The following is a 15,849-nucleotide window of genomic DNA, read 5'->3' on the forward strand; positions in this document are numbered from 1 at the left end:
CTTGACGTCAGAACAAGTGAATATCCAGTATACTTATTTATTTATTTTGTTGACGATCCGACCTCCATGCTGCTACTCTAGTTCAAACTGCATCCACCAAACAATATGATTTATCTCGACCTCCCCAAAATCTGACACGGTGTGAGATGTCTGTCGTCATTTCCTGCGATCTTCTTCATGCAGTCAGTCAAAATGAATATTAAGACTATTTATAGGCAAATATGGATGTTACGCGAAGCCCGCAAAAACTGCGCCGCATTTCGAGTTGACTGTGATTTATAAAGGGAAACCGGCGTAGCTGCGTGCGGCACGTTCTACGCCGGTACGCAGTGTTTTATAAATCGAAAATTGTCTGTGCGTATTTGCTTTGTCCTACGGAAGCAACCTTCCCACGTGAATCCTACGCAAGGCTTTATAAATGAGGCCCCAGGCCTCAATTAGACGCCTGTAGCTAGTCCAGAATGCAGCTGCGCGTCTTCTGATTGGACACAAAAAGCGTGACCACATCACCCCAATTCTGGCCTCATTACACTGGCTTCCAATTCGGTTCCGAATTGATTTTAAACTCCTTTTATTTGTTTTCAAAGCCCTAAATGGGCCCAACTCCTCCATCGCCAGAGCTTTAAAGGCCCGGACACACCAAGCCGATTTTGGCCCTCGACGGGCATCAGGCCGGCGATGAGCGTCCTGTCGCCCGACTCAGATTGGTGTGTCCCGCACCGTTGTGTCTTTTCAGCCGTGACGACACATTTTTGGCTGAAAACCACCCGATTCTACATTCGGTAGGCAATCGACCAAAGGCTGTCGGTCCAATAAATCTCTGATTGGCTGTTCAGCTAGCGAATCAGTGCATGAGAAGCGAAACAGAAGTGAGGGACCCAAACAAACGATTAAGAAGGCAAATCTGAGATTTAATTTAACTCCAGCTCTCGACTCAGGTTCGGGAAAGCCCCGTGAGCTTCTCGCTGTAGAGTGAAAATGGAACGCACACGCTATTTGTTGTTTGTTTATATCACGCAGTCTGTTCTTCTTCTCTTGGTTATCACTCTGTCTTCCGGTTGTTGCCTCTTTTGAATGACGAATACACACTACCGCCGCCTGCTGGTAAGGAGAGGTATGGCTGGTAAGGAGAGTTATTGCCACTCACGCATGCGCAGTTCGTTCGGCTGAAGTCTTTGCGGTGTCTTCCAGTGCGACTGTTGGCCAAGACGCAGGAGACGTGAGGCGACGCAACAGTCGGGTCCTGTGTCAGTTCTTTGGTGTCAGCTTGGTGTGTCCCTACCTCAAGGGTGGGTGACCAGCTGTCGCTGATAGTGCCCAATACCAGGCTAAAACCCAGAGGGGACCGACCGAGCCTTCTCAGCTGCCAGCCCAGCCCCCGTTGACAATTCACGTGGGCTGGATGAGATCCGCCGGCTGATTTTTTGTCCCAGTCCTGATTTGATTTGTTATTGAGAAAACAATCATTTCTAATTAATTTGTTCATTAAGTGAAGCCCAGAAGAATCAGACAACCACATCATACACAACTGCCTTTTTATTCATAATATGTATAATAGTGCTGCTTCAATGATTTCATTCTTGGTAAAAAAAAAAAATTAGGTTTCGAGTCAAGTTGACGTCAGAACAAGTAGGTGTGGGTCGGCTAGGTTTTTGTGCCAATGGAAATACGTGTGTGGGGAAAACACTAGTCTGCAGGTGCTTTATAGAATAAGACGAACTGGTTTATCAAGAAAAATGGGTTGTTATAGGAAAAGCAAAAAGCTCTGTTTCCGCTTAATCTGCTATTGTTATAAGAAAATGACTCTGCATCATGGATCATCAACTGCTAACATCCTTATGGAAACATGCAGACTAAAATACTGCAAGTAAAACGAGTAGGCATGTGGAGTCAGACTTTATTTCCATGACTGATGAACAGCTGATGTTCTCTTTTTAGGCGGCAGACAAGCCGATGATTAGGTGCTTTAGTATGAAGGATGAAGGCGACAGCCACAAACTGGTGTGTATGTATGAATCTTCTAGCAAGTAAATGACTGTTTTATAATAAACACATACATAAATACGACAAGGAGGGTTAGATGTACTGTCAGCTTAAAGTATCTTTCCCTCGTTGAGTAAATGGTGGTGGTGACGTGAAGTCATGTGACCGTCCTGTAGTTCCTTTAAAGCACAACATTAGCTAACACTGAACTCCCGCACAGATATTACAACATGATGCAAGCACACTGTTTTTATTTGGCAACTATTATGTGGTCACAAAGGTTATACTTCACTTAAAATGTCGTAACAAATGAACTAGTTTTGAAACAATCTTTTGTCTTGGATAATGATTGAAAAACAGAATAACTTAAATACATCCAAAAATAACTTAAAAGATGAACAATACTTCATTAAACGGAGTGAACAGGTTTAACGCCGTGCTGATTATTTTTACACACAGAGCAAAACACCGCACACAGAAATAACTTTTACAAAATTATGTAAAGTGGAAAAAGTAAACAGATCGCAGTGCTGCTTCTTTGGAACATTTTAGAATACAAATCAGTCATTATTAGAACATTTATAACAACACAATACATAAATTATAAGCTGCCTCACCCTCATGCTACACACACATTGAACATGTATTCAATACTTAAATACCAACTGAAATTAAAGGAGTCATGAACAAGCACTTACTGAAGTGAAGTAAGAATTACTAACGAAGAACTGCTAACAGCGCACTTATATACTAATAAAGGACTGGCTTACCTAAAGCTAGTTGAGTAGCACTTGAAATGTTTGGCTCTTGAAACCTGATGTACTTTATGATTCTGTTTTCTTCAAGGTTGTGTGTTCCGGGTCGAATGTACTTATTGTAAGTCGCTTTGGATAAAAGCGTCAGCTAAATGCAATGTAATGTAACTTTAAGAGAGCATCAAACACGAGAGCAGAGTTCAAATGGACCTTTCTGTGTATGTCCTGCTGAAGCCGCATGATAAAGCTTCTTGGAAATACGCAGATTGCTTGAAATGATCGCCTTTATCATGTTGTGTAAACACTTTCCACATCAGGGTCGAATGTAATTCAACCATATCCTTCTGCAGGCCAGTGTGTCTCGCTGTAGTGGGAGAGGTTCATTTCCGTAGTGCGTATCATGTCTGTGAAGCAAAATCTCTGCTTCACGGCAAATGAATAATAAATAAGTATTCAACTGTCTCCTTTTCACATACAGGAAGAAAGTATATGTTCTTTTCTAGCAGAGGATACTTATCAATTAAATGATAAGTGATTTATACTCAAGTATTAAATTAGATCACGTTGCTTACTTCTGGTTTTTGACATTTTGTTACACCCACTGTTAAAATTACCGTTAACAGGAACACCGAAAGGCAGCTGAAAACCACGACTGGGATCACATTGCTGCGACTGGACACACCTGACAAGAAGAAGAAGAAGAAACAAAGACATATGATTAGAGCTGATCTAATTTATATACAGAGAGAGACTCACAGAGACTCAAAAGAGACTAAGAGGTTGGCTATTTAAGACTTGTGATGGATCCTATTTATGGAGCGTTGACTTCTGAGAAAGGAAGCTGGTGAACGATCTGAGGTTTATTTAGAGTCTGGCTAAAGAGAACCAGGAAGTCACATTGTATGCCACCCCGTATTCTTCCTTACTCCTATATTTGCAAATTAAGCAAATCTGCCTCTATTCAAAACATGGTCAAACACAGAGGCGCTGCACAACTAAAGTTTAACATGGACGTCCCATCTGTTCCTATCTGCCCTATTCCTAATGTGAAAAGGACATTCTAATATCAAAATATGCATTCATTCTTAGGCTTGATTGTAAAAAAATCAGGTTCATATGAATAGATTAGCTCCAAAAAAACAACTTTCTGTCACCTTTATCGGCCGTTTCTTCCTTAGGATCAGGAGTTTGGAGATATCTAGATTGCAGTGGCGTCTCTGTTGTCAGGGAGTTTTGCTCTGGAAAAAAAGATATGTAATTACTTATAACACAGTATTTAAAGGAGACTATAGAGTGGTGCAGAAATAAGTCTTAAAAACCTGTAAAATTAGTTAGCACTTTCGGGTCTCTTGTAACATGAAGTCATGTGACCGTGCTGTAGTTCCCTTATAGCACAACATTAGCCTCCTTTACTGTAGCTTAACGGTGGTGATTTTAAGTCATGTGACCGTGCTGTAGTTCCTTTATAGCCCAACATTAGCCTCCTTTAGCTTCGCGGTGGTGACGTGAAGTCATGTGACCGTCATGTAGTTCCTTTATAGCCCAACATTAGCCTCCTTTAGCTTAACGGTGGTGATTTGAAGTCATGTGACCGTCCTGTAATTCCTTTATAGCCCAACATTAGCCGCCTTTAGCTTAGCGATGGTGACGTGAAGTCATGTGACCGTCCTGTAGTTCCTTTATAGCCCAACATTAGCCGCCTTTAGCTTAGCGGTGGTGACGTGAAGTCATGTGACCGTCCTGTAGTTCCTTTATAGCCCAACATTAGCCGCCTTTAGCTTAACGGTGGTGAGGTGAAGTCATGTGACCGTCCTGTAATTCCTTTATAGCCCAACATTAGCCGCCTTTAGCTTAGCGATGGTGACGTGAAGTCATGTGACCGTGCTGTAGTTCCTTTATAGCCCAACATTAGCCGCCTTTAGCTTAACGGTGGTGAGGTGAAGTCATGTGACCGTCCTGTAGTTCCTTTATAGCCCAACATTAGCCACCTTTAGCTTAGCGATGGTGACGTGAAGTCATGTGACCGTCCTGTAGTTCCTTTATAGCCCAACATTAGCCGCCTTTAGCTTAACGGTGGTGAGGTGAAGTCATGTGACCGTCCTGTAATTCCTTTATAGCCCAACATTAGCCGCCTTTAGCTTAGCGGTGGTGACGTGAAGTCATGTGACCGTGCTGTAGTTCCTTCATAGCTTAACGATAGCTTTTTCCTTCTGAAGATTGCATTTACGCTAAATGTATCATACATGTGTGTTTGCCACAGATCTTATTTTCTGCAATATTCCAAAATCCAATGGAAAAAACCCATTGGCTTTTTTCAAGGGAGCCCTCACTATGCCAACTTCAAAGATACTGAATAAACCTGGTGCAGACCCCAACAACTTTAATAACTACCGTCCCATATCTAACCTACCATTTCTCTCAAGAATCCTGGAAAAAACTGTTGCATCCCAAATCCATACCCACTTGTCTGACAATAGCCTGTACGAACAATTTCAATCTGGTTTTCGCCCCCATCACAGCACAGAAACAGCACTGGTGAAAATCACTAACGACCTCCTCATGGCAGCTGACTCCGGACTATTAACCATCCTCATCCTCCTTGATCTTTGTGCAGCTTTTGACACCATTTCACACAGCATCCTCATTGACAGACTGACCTCCATCGGGATCACTGACACACCCCTCCTCTGGTTTAAATCATACCTCTCTGGCCGCACTCAGTTCATCCAACTCAAAACCTTCAAATCACAGCCACTTCCAGTCACGACCGGTGTTCCCCAGGGCTCTGTCCTGGGGCCTCTTCTTTTTATCATCTATTTACTTCCTCTAGGCTATATCTTCCGTAAACACAACATCCATTTTCATTGCTATGCGGATGACACCCAGCTCTACTTGTCCTCCAAACCAACCACCATCCTCCCTCCATCTTCCCTGTCTGACTGCTTACAGGACATAAAATCCTGGTTTTCCTCAAACTTTCTCAAACTTAACGACAGTAAAACCGAGGTTCTCCTCATTGGCACAAAATCCACCCTAACCAAACCTGACAGTTTTTCAATTACTATAGACAACTCTTCAGTCTCCCCCTCCCCTCAGGTTAAGAGTCTGGGTGTCATCCTCGACGGCACACTTTCATTCAAATCTCACATCAGTAATATCACTCGGTCTGCCTATTTCCATCTACGCAAAATCAACCGCCTCTGCCCGTCCCTTAACCCTAAGACCACCGCCATTCTTGTTCATACCCTGGTCAATTCCCGCATCGACTACTGCAACTCCCTTCTCTTTGGTCTCCCTCTCAAATCCATCCACAGACTTCAACTGGTTCAGAACTCTGCCGCCCGCATCATCACCAGAACCCCCTCCATTAACCACATCACTCCTGTTCTTCAGCAACTTCACTGGCTCCCCGTCAAATTCTGTATCGTTTTTAAGATTCTGCTCCTCACCTTTAAGGCCATCCATAACCTCACTCCTCTGTACCTCTTCGACCTCCTGCACATCAACACACCCATCCGCACACTCAGATCTTCTGCTTCCCTCAGCATCACTGCACCCCCCTTCCGTTTAACCACCATGGGGTCTAGAGCCTTCAGCCGCTCTGCACCCCGCCTCTGGAACTCCCTCCCACCTGACATCCGCAACACTGACACTCTCCCCATTTTCAAATCACGCCTCAAAACATATCTCTTCACACTCGCATATCCACCCTGATCGTTATCCATCACACATCCTCTGTTTTATTTATTTGATTTGTTATATACTGCATTGTCTTGTTTATGTTTCTTATGCTGGTGTTAGGTATTGTGTATCTTGTTTTTATGTGTTTGTACGGCGACAAATAAATGAATTATTATTATTATTAAAGACACGGCATCACTGCACCGATCTATAGTTGTTTCATACGGGGCGACGTAAACCGTTGACATGAAGATGCTTGAGTTAGTGATCTTGTTTTATATTATATTGTGACACTTTCTACATGTGCAAAAATGTTGATAAAATAAAACATGTTAACGTTTAACTCACCAACAACGAAAATAACGATTGCAGACTTTTTTTGACCCTCTAATTTCGGGATGAAGCATCTGAATCTCCCCTCGTCTTCAAGCGTCACGTTGTAGATCTTGAGGGATATGTCTCCTTTCCCCAGGCCCTCTGTGGACAGCAGCGTCCGCCCCACGTACGACGAGATCTTTATATGTGTGACTTCCCTTCTGTCGCGATAAAGATGAACGTAATCCACTCTGCTCAGGCGGTCGTTGGGGTCCGGCTTCAGGTCGGGCCTCGACCACTCAACGGTCAGTCCTGACACATTTATCGGAGGCTCCACGTGGCACGGGAGGATGATGTCATCACCTGGAGCTGCTCTGATTGACTGAAGGGAACCGATCACCTGAGGCTGACCTGAGAAATGGAGGATAAAGTTAAAAAACCTATGGGAAAGATGAGGAGGAGGAGGAGGAGGAGGAGGAGGAGGAGGAGGAGGAGGAGGAGGATTGTGGCACTTCTGCTTATTGAAAGCTTCATATACTTGCAAGATTTTGACTGTTTTCAGTTTGTATGGACCCTGAATCTAACTAGAGCTCTCGTCCATAGAAAAGAATGCGCGCCAGGGAACCTTCGTCCCTGAACAGTAAATTACCTCATGGCGGCTTGTGCTCTGTCATAGACTGGCAACAACAATGCGCCCAAGCTTCCCTCCTTAAGAGAGATAGCAGCGATACCCAAGGCCGTAGACATATGCCGTGAGAGGAGAAGATTATGAACTGTGTCAAAGGTTGAATACCTAGGCAAATTATTCCCCAACACTATGAACCAGTATTCCTCCATCCTGTAAGTGCAAAACGTTTTCTCTTGTATACAAGTGAGCGGAGGACAGTGTCCTATTGCTGTATGTGATGACTACTTCCATTCTTGCAAACAATAAATACATTAATCCTGATTATTGAAAATCAAGCCGGTCTAAACAGCGAGCTTCCCAAGAGCCCATTTTCCCCCCACCCCCATCTCCACATTGTGTGTGTGTGTGTGTGTGTGTGTGTGTGTGTGTGTGTGTGTGTGTGTGTGTGTGTGTGTGTGTGTGTGTGTGTGTGTTTCCATCATGACAGTCACATTTTGTTTACAAAATACCCATGACAGATGTACCAACTGTCATGGGAGAAAAACGTCCTCTTTAACGTTCCTCTTCGGATTTGAATCATGAAAGTCACATTTTGTTTTAAAAACTCTCATCACATGCACCAACTCCATGTGATGTGTGGTGTAAACTCAGTTTGAAATGTCCCATCTTTTTGCCATTTTTACTGATCATAAAATTCCATTGTTGAGGTCTACTAGAATAGATTTACATTATTCAATGTTCCAAAATCACATTGGTTTTCTCATACAGCATCTCTGTCTATTCACTCTCTGTACACGCCTTGTTGGAGATCCTGCCCCCCCCCCCCCCCCCCCCCCGAGCCCAGTGTGCTCTGATTGGTCAGCTGGCCCACTCTGTTCTGATGAGTCCACCACCAGAGAGGCTTCACCCCTGTCTAATAGAGTGCTTTCCCAGCCTTCCCGTTACAGCTGAACATCAGTTTTTTTATGTTTTATAATGACGTCGGTTAGGAACCAGGAAATGACACCAATAATGAGAAACAGATGAGAATGCTGCTTAAAGTCTAAATGCCATGTTAGCGGGACATTACGGAGCTCACGAGTCCGCCCTGTGAGGCACGAAGAGCGGACAGTGTGAGGTGGATTTACTGGTGTAATTTCCCCTCACATTTCAGAGTACTGTCTTAACATGACTGGATTCAAATTTGAAGTGAACCTTTCAGCCTTCCAACAGTAAATGTCTGGCTGGCAGAGGGTGGGCCTATTGTTCTATAGCTGTGTGCCAATTGGTCCAGATTAACTGACGTCAATCTGGACCCGGAAGAAAACAATTGAAAAATAAAAATGTCCAACAAGGCGTTCTGGGGCAGCAGACAGGTCTTCTCTGTGTTAGAGTTTTACTCGCTACAGGGTGTACTTTGAGGGTTTGTGACTCTGCAGACCGTTCACATGCAGAAAAACCTTCATAACAACAAGGGGACAGGTGATAACCAGAAAAGCATGACATGGCACCTTTAAAGGAACTAGATTGACCTCATTGTCTTTGAAACTTAAAAAAAATCAGCAGAACTGTTAAACAATAACACTATTCACTATTCAAGCGGAAAATTAATGTCATCGAGTATGAATGGAAATAGAAAAGTCCCCTGTGTAGCCAAGTATAAAACAACCTTTTATAAGATAAGAAGAGTGCGTCATATAGTTATATATATAACATTACATTGAAAACCTGTATCCTGTGAGATTGAGAGAGAAAAATACACTTCCTGAATTTCATTCATTACTGTAAACGTTATACACATGCCCTTTTGTTTTACTTCAGTTTATTTAAATATAATATAAAAGCAAATCAAAAAACATACTCTTTAACGTTCCTCTTTGGATATAAAACACAAAGCACCAAATGTCTAAATAAATAGACTAAACATGACCCACAAGATTACAGATATGATGGTGACAACAGGCGCTTTTCCCCGGAACTTTTATTTCCTGGAACTATCTAGTAAATCGCATTCACACATATAAGTCCCTGAGGGAGCTGCTGACGTCACTTCTTCTTCTTCTGCTTTGGGTTTACTGGCAGGCCGCAAAGAACTTCACGGCGTATACTGCCACCCGAAGTCCCCGGCCGGAAATCCCCGGAGTTGGGGAAGGCGATTTACACGGAAGGCTTCAGTAGAAGCTGCTGGGACTCCCAGCAGCTTCTACTGAAGCCTTCCGTGTAAATCGCCAGAACGCCAACACCTCCTCATCTCCACCGCTCCCATGTTTTCTTTGTGTTGCCATAAGTTATTCTCTCTCTGTTGGTGCGCGGGGCTAATGCTAATGCTAATAAGAGCAAATAAAATGGCCGCTTCACAAACACTTTTCAGAGTTTTACGGGGCGTGGTTTGCAATCCGCCCAGCCAATCAGAAATTAGAACCTTTCCTTTCCAGGAAAGTACCTGCTCTCTAGCAGGGACTAAAAAGGGGTGAAAAGGGTCGCAAAAAAAAGTTTGAGTTCCAGATATTTTTGGTGTGAATGCAAAATCCCAGGAACTATCGGAACTATTCCTGGGAAAAGTAAGCCGGGGTTAAAGCGCCTATTGTTTACTAAGTGGTGGAAGTATATTTACTCAAGTACTGTACTTAAGTACAATGTTGAGGTACTTATACTTAACTTGAGTATTTCCATTTTATGCTACTTTGTACTTCTACTCCACTACAGTTCAGAGGTTGCACAATGACTACTTGTACTTTTGGTACTTTAACTATATTTTGATGCTGATACTTTTCTAATTTTACTTGAGTAACATTTTGAATGCAGGACTATTACTGTAACAGACTATTCCTATACTCTGGTACTTCTACTTTCACCCAAGTACAAGATCTGAGTACCTTTAAAGTGGAAAAGTATTATCATCAAAATATAGTGAAAGTAGCGACAGTAAAAGTAGTCGTTGTGCAGATTGGTCCATTTCAGAATAATATATATGATGTGTTTTATAATGATTGATCATGAAAGTGTTCTCAAAGCTGGTGAAGGTGCAGCTAGTCTGAAGTACTTTGTAGACTGCAGGGTAGCTGGTGAAGGTGCAGCTAGTCTGAATGGTTTTGTAGACTGCAGGGTAGCTGGTGGATTTACTCCAGGTGGAACTAAAGTCTGATTCAACACTTGATTATATTTCACATCATTCATCCACATCTGTGAAGTAACTAAAGGGATTAAATACATGTAATGGAGTAAAAGTACACTATTTACCTCTGAACTGTAGTGGAGTAGAAGTAGAAAAAAACAGAAATACTCAAGTACAAATATATCAACATTCTAAGTACAGTATGAGTAAATGTACTTACTTTACACCTCTGTATTTAAGTAACTATACCATAAGGGACGTGTTTTTTTTTTTTTAATTACTTCAGTTACAGCTTCTTAAATGTGAAGATTTCAAATAGTTGTTGTTGTTGTTGTTGTTGTTGTTGTTGTTGTTGTTGTTGCAATGACTACTTTAACTTGTTAAGTACATTTTCCTAATCGTACTTAAATACTTTTGCTTAAGGAACATTCTCGATGCAGTATTTCTAATTAAAATTGATTATTTATTTTGTTTGACAGTATTATTGCTTTTAATCAAACAAAGAATCGGAATACTTTTCCACCATCGTTTACATTACTGAAGAAGATAAAATAGTTTACTACAATGTAATGTTTCTTTAAAGATGAATATCGCTTGCTTTTAACACTACAGAAACACATTGTTGATCTTACCGGCAGCAGCTGGTGAAAAAAGCCAAAGAACGACGAAGATAAAGCGTAATTTTACAGGCGAGGGTGAAACACTGTAGAACAGCCCATCACAGTCCATAATAATGTGTGTAATAATCCTGCAGACAGACAGAAAAAAACCCACAGACTTTACTGATGTATAATGCTTTACTGGCAGAGCATTTTAAACAAAGACCAGGAAAAATAGGGAGTTTCCCATATACGTCATGGCAACGCCCCCAAGTCTGTTACAACGGTTAAACACGGATTTCTAATTTCTCCCATATTTTTTTAAAGGTGAATATCTTTGAAGCGACCCTCCCCCGAAACTCTCAATAAACGCCTGGCTCTTAAAGAAAATATCGATCTATGGATATATTCCTCCTGAAGCCAAAAGAGATGAGGTAACATCAGTTGATTTAATACCACACATGGCAGCAGAGCAGACCGTGCAGTAAACTAGCTCCGGTCATTTATTTCTGGTCATAATAATTTGTTATGTTAATTCCATTCAAAACAGATATAATTAATTCCTTCACTTGCAGTGCAAACATTAAACCAAAGTAATGCGTTGTTATTAATATTTATAAGCTAGTAGTTTAATAGTAATGTTCTCCTTAAGGGTTAGATATACATAATAGCATCAAAGCAGTAACAACGCAAAAACCTTGTTGTCCCACATGTTGCTTGTTGTCACCTGATCACCCTAGCGCTATACAGGAGTGGAGTGCACCAGATGGGCGTAAAAAAGTAGGGCTTAACTCTAACGTCGGGTTTAGCTACGTCCGACGTAGTGATTAGAATTTACACCGAGTGCACCAAGCCTGACTAGTCTCGGGCGTAGCTGCGCCTGGTCTTAAGATGCGCGTCCACGTGAATACACGCGAAACAGTCATTGTTGCCACAAAGAAAAAAAAGTTGAGAAAGAAATGCTGGAGGGCCAATGAAACTTGTCTTATAGCCCGACATGCAGTTGTGCGATGAACATTAATCATGTCTCCCACAGTATTTTTGAAAGGCCCCGTTCGCGTAGAATCTGAGCGCAATCAGCACCTGCAAGGTTGGGGAGAGCGCAGCGTTTGGGTCTGATCCGTGCTGGAGTTGAGGGGAGATCTCCTCTATTAAATCAGAAAGGGCTTGTCTGCCGAAACGAAACCTCTCTATCAGTTCACTGTCTGAATAGATGTCCAGTGGGTTTGTTCGATCACGGACGACTCTTTCTCTTCTTAATGCCCTTTCATTGTTAAACATGGAAACAAGACGCCCTGCCATCGTTAATATCCTTCTTGCCTGTTTTACGTTACTATGGATCAGGGCCGTATTCACCATATACATTGGGGGGGGGACATCCCCCCCAATATTCAGATACACTCAAAATGTCCCCCCCAATAAATAGTAAAAAAAAAAAAAGTTTTTATTTTTTTATTTAAATAAAATTGCTATTCTATGACTTCTTTCAGTTGGTTATCTGTATACTTGAAAATCTATATTTTCTGTTATTGTGAGCTTCACCAAAATGGTTTCTTTTCATATGTAAATTGTTTCCTTATTTTGTACCCGCGGGTGTATTTCGCTGTTGCACGTCTGAGTCCACCTTCAGTTAGCTTGATGCTCCAAGCAGGTCAGTCATGTTTTAATTTGCCCTCCATCAGTTCTGGTATCTTTTCTAGTTAGCCCTAAAGTAATCTATATTATTTTATTTCGTAATGGTAATGTTAATGAACCCTCCGGTTTAGCTTCTTTGTGTAAGTAACTTGTAGTTCTGATGTTAAAAAACGAACTTTTCAGGAATAGTAGCTAACTAGCTGTGGGCTAGCTGGTTTCAGTTGTTAGCCAGGGTTTGGCGGGCTAGTGTCAGTAGCCTATATAATATAGATATCAATATAGATGTTTTTAAAGTAAATTCAGATTGAACATAGTAAAAAAATGTAAATGATAGTGTCCGTGCAAAAAATAAACCATTACTTATTGTGAAAACCACCCTTGAATGATGGGATAGTAGACTAAAAGCTTTAGGAATCCAAACTATAACATATAATAAGTACCCTGTATCAAGATTGATGCAAAACAAGTATTTCCAAGGCACACCTTTATATGATCATTATAGTTATACAAAATATGAGAATAACAGAATAACAGGTATGAAATCATTCCAACTCATACTACAGTTTAAAAAGGGAGTGATTTGTAAAATATGCATAAAGAAAATGTAAATCTCTTCAGTTCTGTTTCACATGGGTGTTGTTGAGATGTATCCATAGATTTAGTCCCTAATGTTGCTCTCAAAGTGCACTAGATTGATGCTTTTAACTTCAACATTTAAAAAAAAAATCTTCCCGGGGGAGCGTGCCCCCGGACCCCCCTAGAGGAGGTTAGGTCCCCCACCCGCCCACACCCCCCGTCAAATTGTCCCACCCACATTGAGGATGCTTCCTACACCCATGCCTGAGACACAGTTTTGTGACTATTGTTGTGTTTTGCGCCCACGAGCAGGGGCATGGGGTTTAACAGGTTTTAAAGTATCCAATATGTTAGTGATTTTTATGTATTTTCCTTTAGAATGGCAGGAAATTAGTATTCAAATTTGTATTACATTTTTGGTCCCCCCCAATGTTGACTCCATGAATACGGCCCTGCTATGGATACTAGTCTGTCTTTCCGATTTACGCCTGCTCCATACTAGGCGAGCAATATATAAACTCCCCAAACAGGCGAAAACCTACCAGTTTCACCCACTGTCTCTGCCACCTCCCTCCATGCCTGGTTCCTCCGGTTTGTATCCCGGTAGGTGAAGAGGGTCTGGTCATACAAAACCGGGTGATTTGCTACAGCGATAATTAGTTTCTCCTCCATCTTTTTTTTGAAATATAGAAATGAACGGCGGGATATCTCTCCCAGCTTAGACGCGGTTTGATTGGCTACGGCTTGAGCTGTCAGATTTTCAGAAACGGGATTTGATTGGCTGGCGCTGGCTACTCCGGCGTCTCCGGCGTCAGAAGTTGAACATTGTTTTGGCACAATACAGAAGTACATACAAACAGACACCATTTTTGCCAAACAGAAGTGTACACATTTTAAAAAGGTAAGCTACATCCTTATATGCTCCCAGCAACACACTGAACGTCAACTTTGCCTCCTTTTTACACTCACCCCTACTTTAGTGGGAACAATGAGTCTGCGTCTTTGATGCACACACGGCCAGATCATCCTCTGGCTGCAGCCTTGACCAGCACTTGCTTTTGATCAAAGTCAATGCGGAAAAGCCGCACTCACACAGGTAGGTGGAGGTGAAGGGAATGAGCACTTTGACAGCCTTTTCTTCCCCTCCGCCCAACCAGCTGTCTGCGGCACATTGAGGGGGGCCACGCTGGGGCACGCCGGGGCACGCCGTGTCCGAGCGGCCCTGCACCCTGATGAAGCCCGATTACGTATTACATGATCAGAATAAAGGTGAAAAAATCAGACCACCAGTTTATAGAAATAACCTCAGCTTTCACATCTTTACGAGCATCTTAGTTGAGCATTTTATTTAAAAGAAAAATAGAAGTCAAGATGCCAAACACAGATTTTAGATGCAGTTGCATGTTTGCTAGGTTTTATTTAATAAATTCAAAGTAGTTGTCCTCTATTCTTGGCATTTAATGATCCGTCTGTCAGTCATCTTTTATGAGAAGAGGTTACCATTTGGTTTATATTTGGAATAAAAATGTGTTGATACCACAAATGTCACTGTGTAATACCTGTCTAAGTTTGACATATAACGATAAGGGGAGGTACACACACTCACATGAACAGGCAGGCTGTGCTGAAAAAGGAAAGTTAGAGAAAAAGCTTCCTGATAGGGCACAAGGTTTTTTTCCCCACAGCATTTCCTTGGTATCGATGCCAGAATAATATCTACCAGTGAATTCATTTGTGTCACATGACAGAGGAAGAGACAGGTAGCCTACTTTTTATGTTTCATATTCTGGTGAGGTTGGTATTGATTTGGTGACGTCCAAGACAGGACATTGAGGTACTGTAACATCAGCAACATCTGGATGAATGTGAAAGCTTTAAGAAATAAAAGTTAGGGGACGTTTTTTTGGTTGATACCACTTCCATGGCTGGTTATAGATTCACACGAACACATCAGTGGTGTCTATCTTGTCATCTAACTCTCAGCATAAAAAAGGTAAAATAACTTTAATCTCCACTCACAGGAATAGTTGACCTAATATAGAGGATTTATGTATTTCAATTGCAAATACAATTTCCATCCATTTGGATTACATAGTTGTTACATACATTGACCAATAAACTCTATGAATTGCAAATACATAATAACTATGTCTACAACCTTATTATCAATACATCCAATGTGTTTCAAATACATTAGAACCAGGCTTATGTATTCGATATAAATAAAGCCTATGCATTTCTTGCGTAATTCAATGGAAAATCGTCCAAACGGCACCATACTTCATATGATGGCTAATGGTCCGGCGCTCAACAGCTCTACGGCAATTATGGGATGTCAGTCACCATACAGTATGCCGTTTCCATGGCAACGCATGCCTCTTAAGTCAAAGGAAAATGGTCCAAACTGCATCAGACTTCAGATGACAGTTAATGGTCCGGCCCTCAACAGCTCTTTGTCAATTATGGGATCATGCCTTTGCCATGGCGACAGATCCCTCTCCATGAAACATGGTGTTGTCGTAATTCAATGGAAAATCCTCCAAACAGCACCAGACTTCAGACTATCATTAATGGTCCGGCCCT

At 41.8% G+C, this 15,849-nt stretch overlaps 1 protein-coding gene across 1 annotated transcript; it reads right to left on the reverse strand.

Annotated features, from left to right (window-relative positions):
• Positions 1–1,572: 1,572 nt before the first annotated feature.
• On the reverse strand, positions 1,573–11,256 carry LOC117463865 (myelin-oligodendrocyte glycoprotein-like). Its single transcript, XM_034106352.2, has 4 exons — positions 11,089–11,256; positions 6,768–7,145; positions 3,893–3,976; positions 1,573–3,420 (listed from the first exon to the last, which is right to left on the reverse strand). The coding sequence occupies exons 1-4, from the start codon at positions 11,183–11,185 to the stop codon at positions 3,293–3,295; spliced, it is 687 nt and encodes a 228-aa protein (XP_033962243.1). The 5' UTR covers positions 11,186–11,256; the 3' UTR covers positions 1,573–3,292.
• Between the last annotated feature and the right edge of the window lie 4,593 nt (positions 11,257–15,849).

Source organism: Pseudochaenichthys georgianus, chromosome 18 (assembly GCF_902827115.2).
Source record: "Pseudochaenichthys georgianus chromosome 18, fPseGeo1.2, whole genome shotgun sequence".
NCBI classification, from domain to species: Eukaryota; Metazoa; Chordata; class Actinopteri; order Perciformes; family Channichthyidae; genus Pseudochaenichthys; species Pseudochaenichthys georgianus.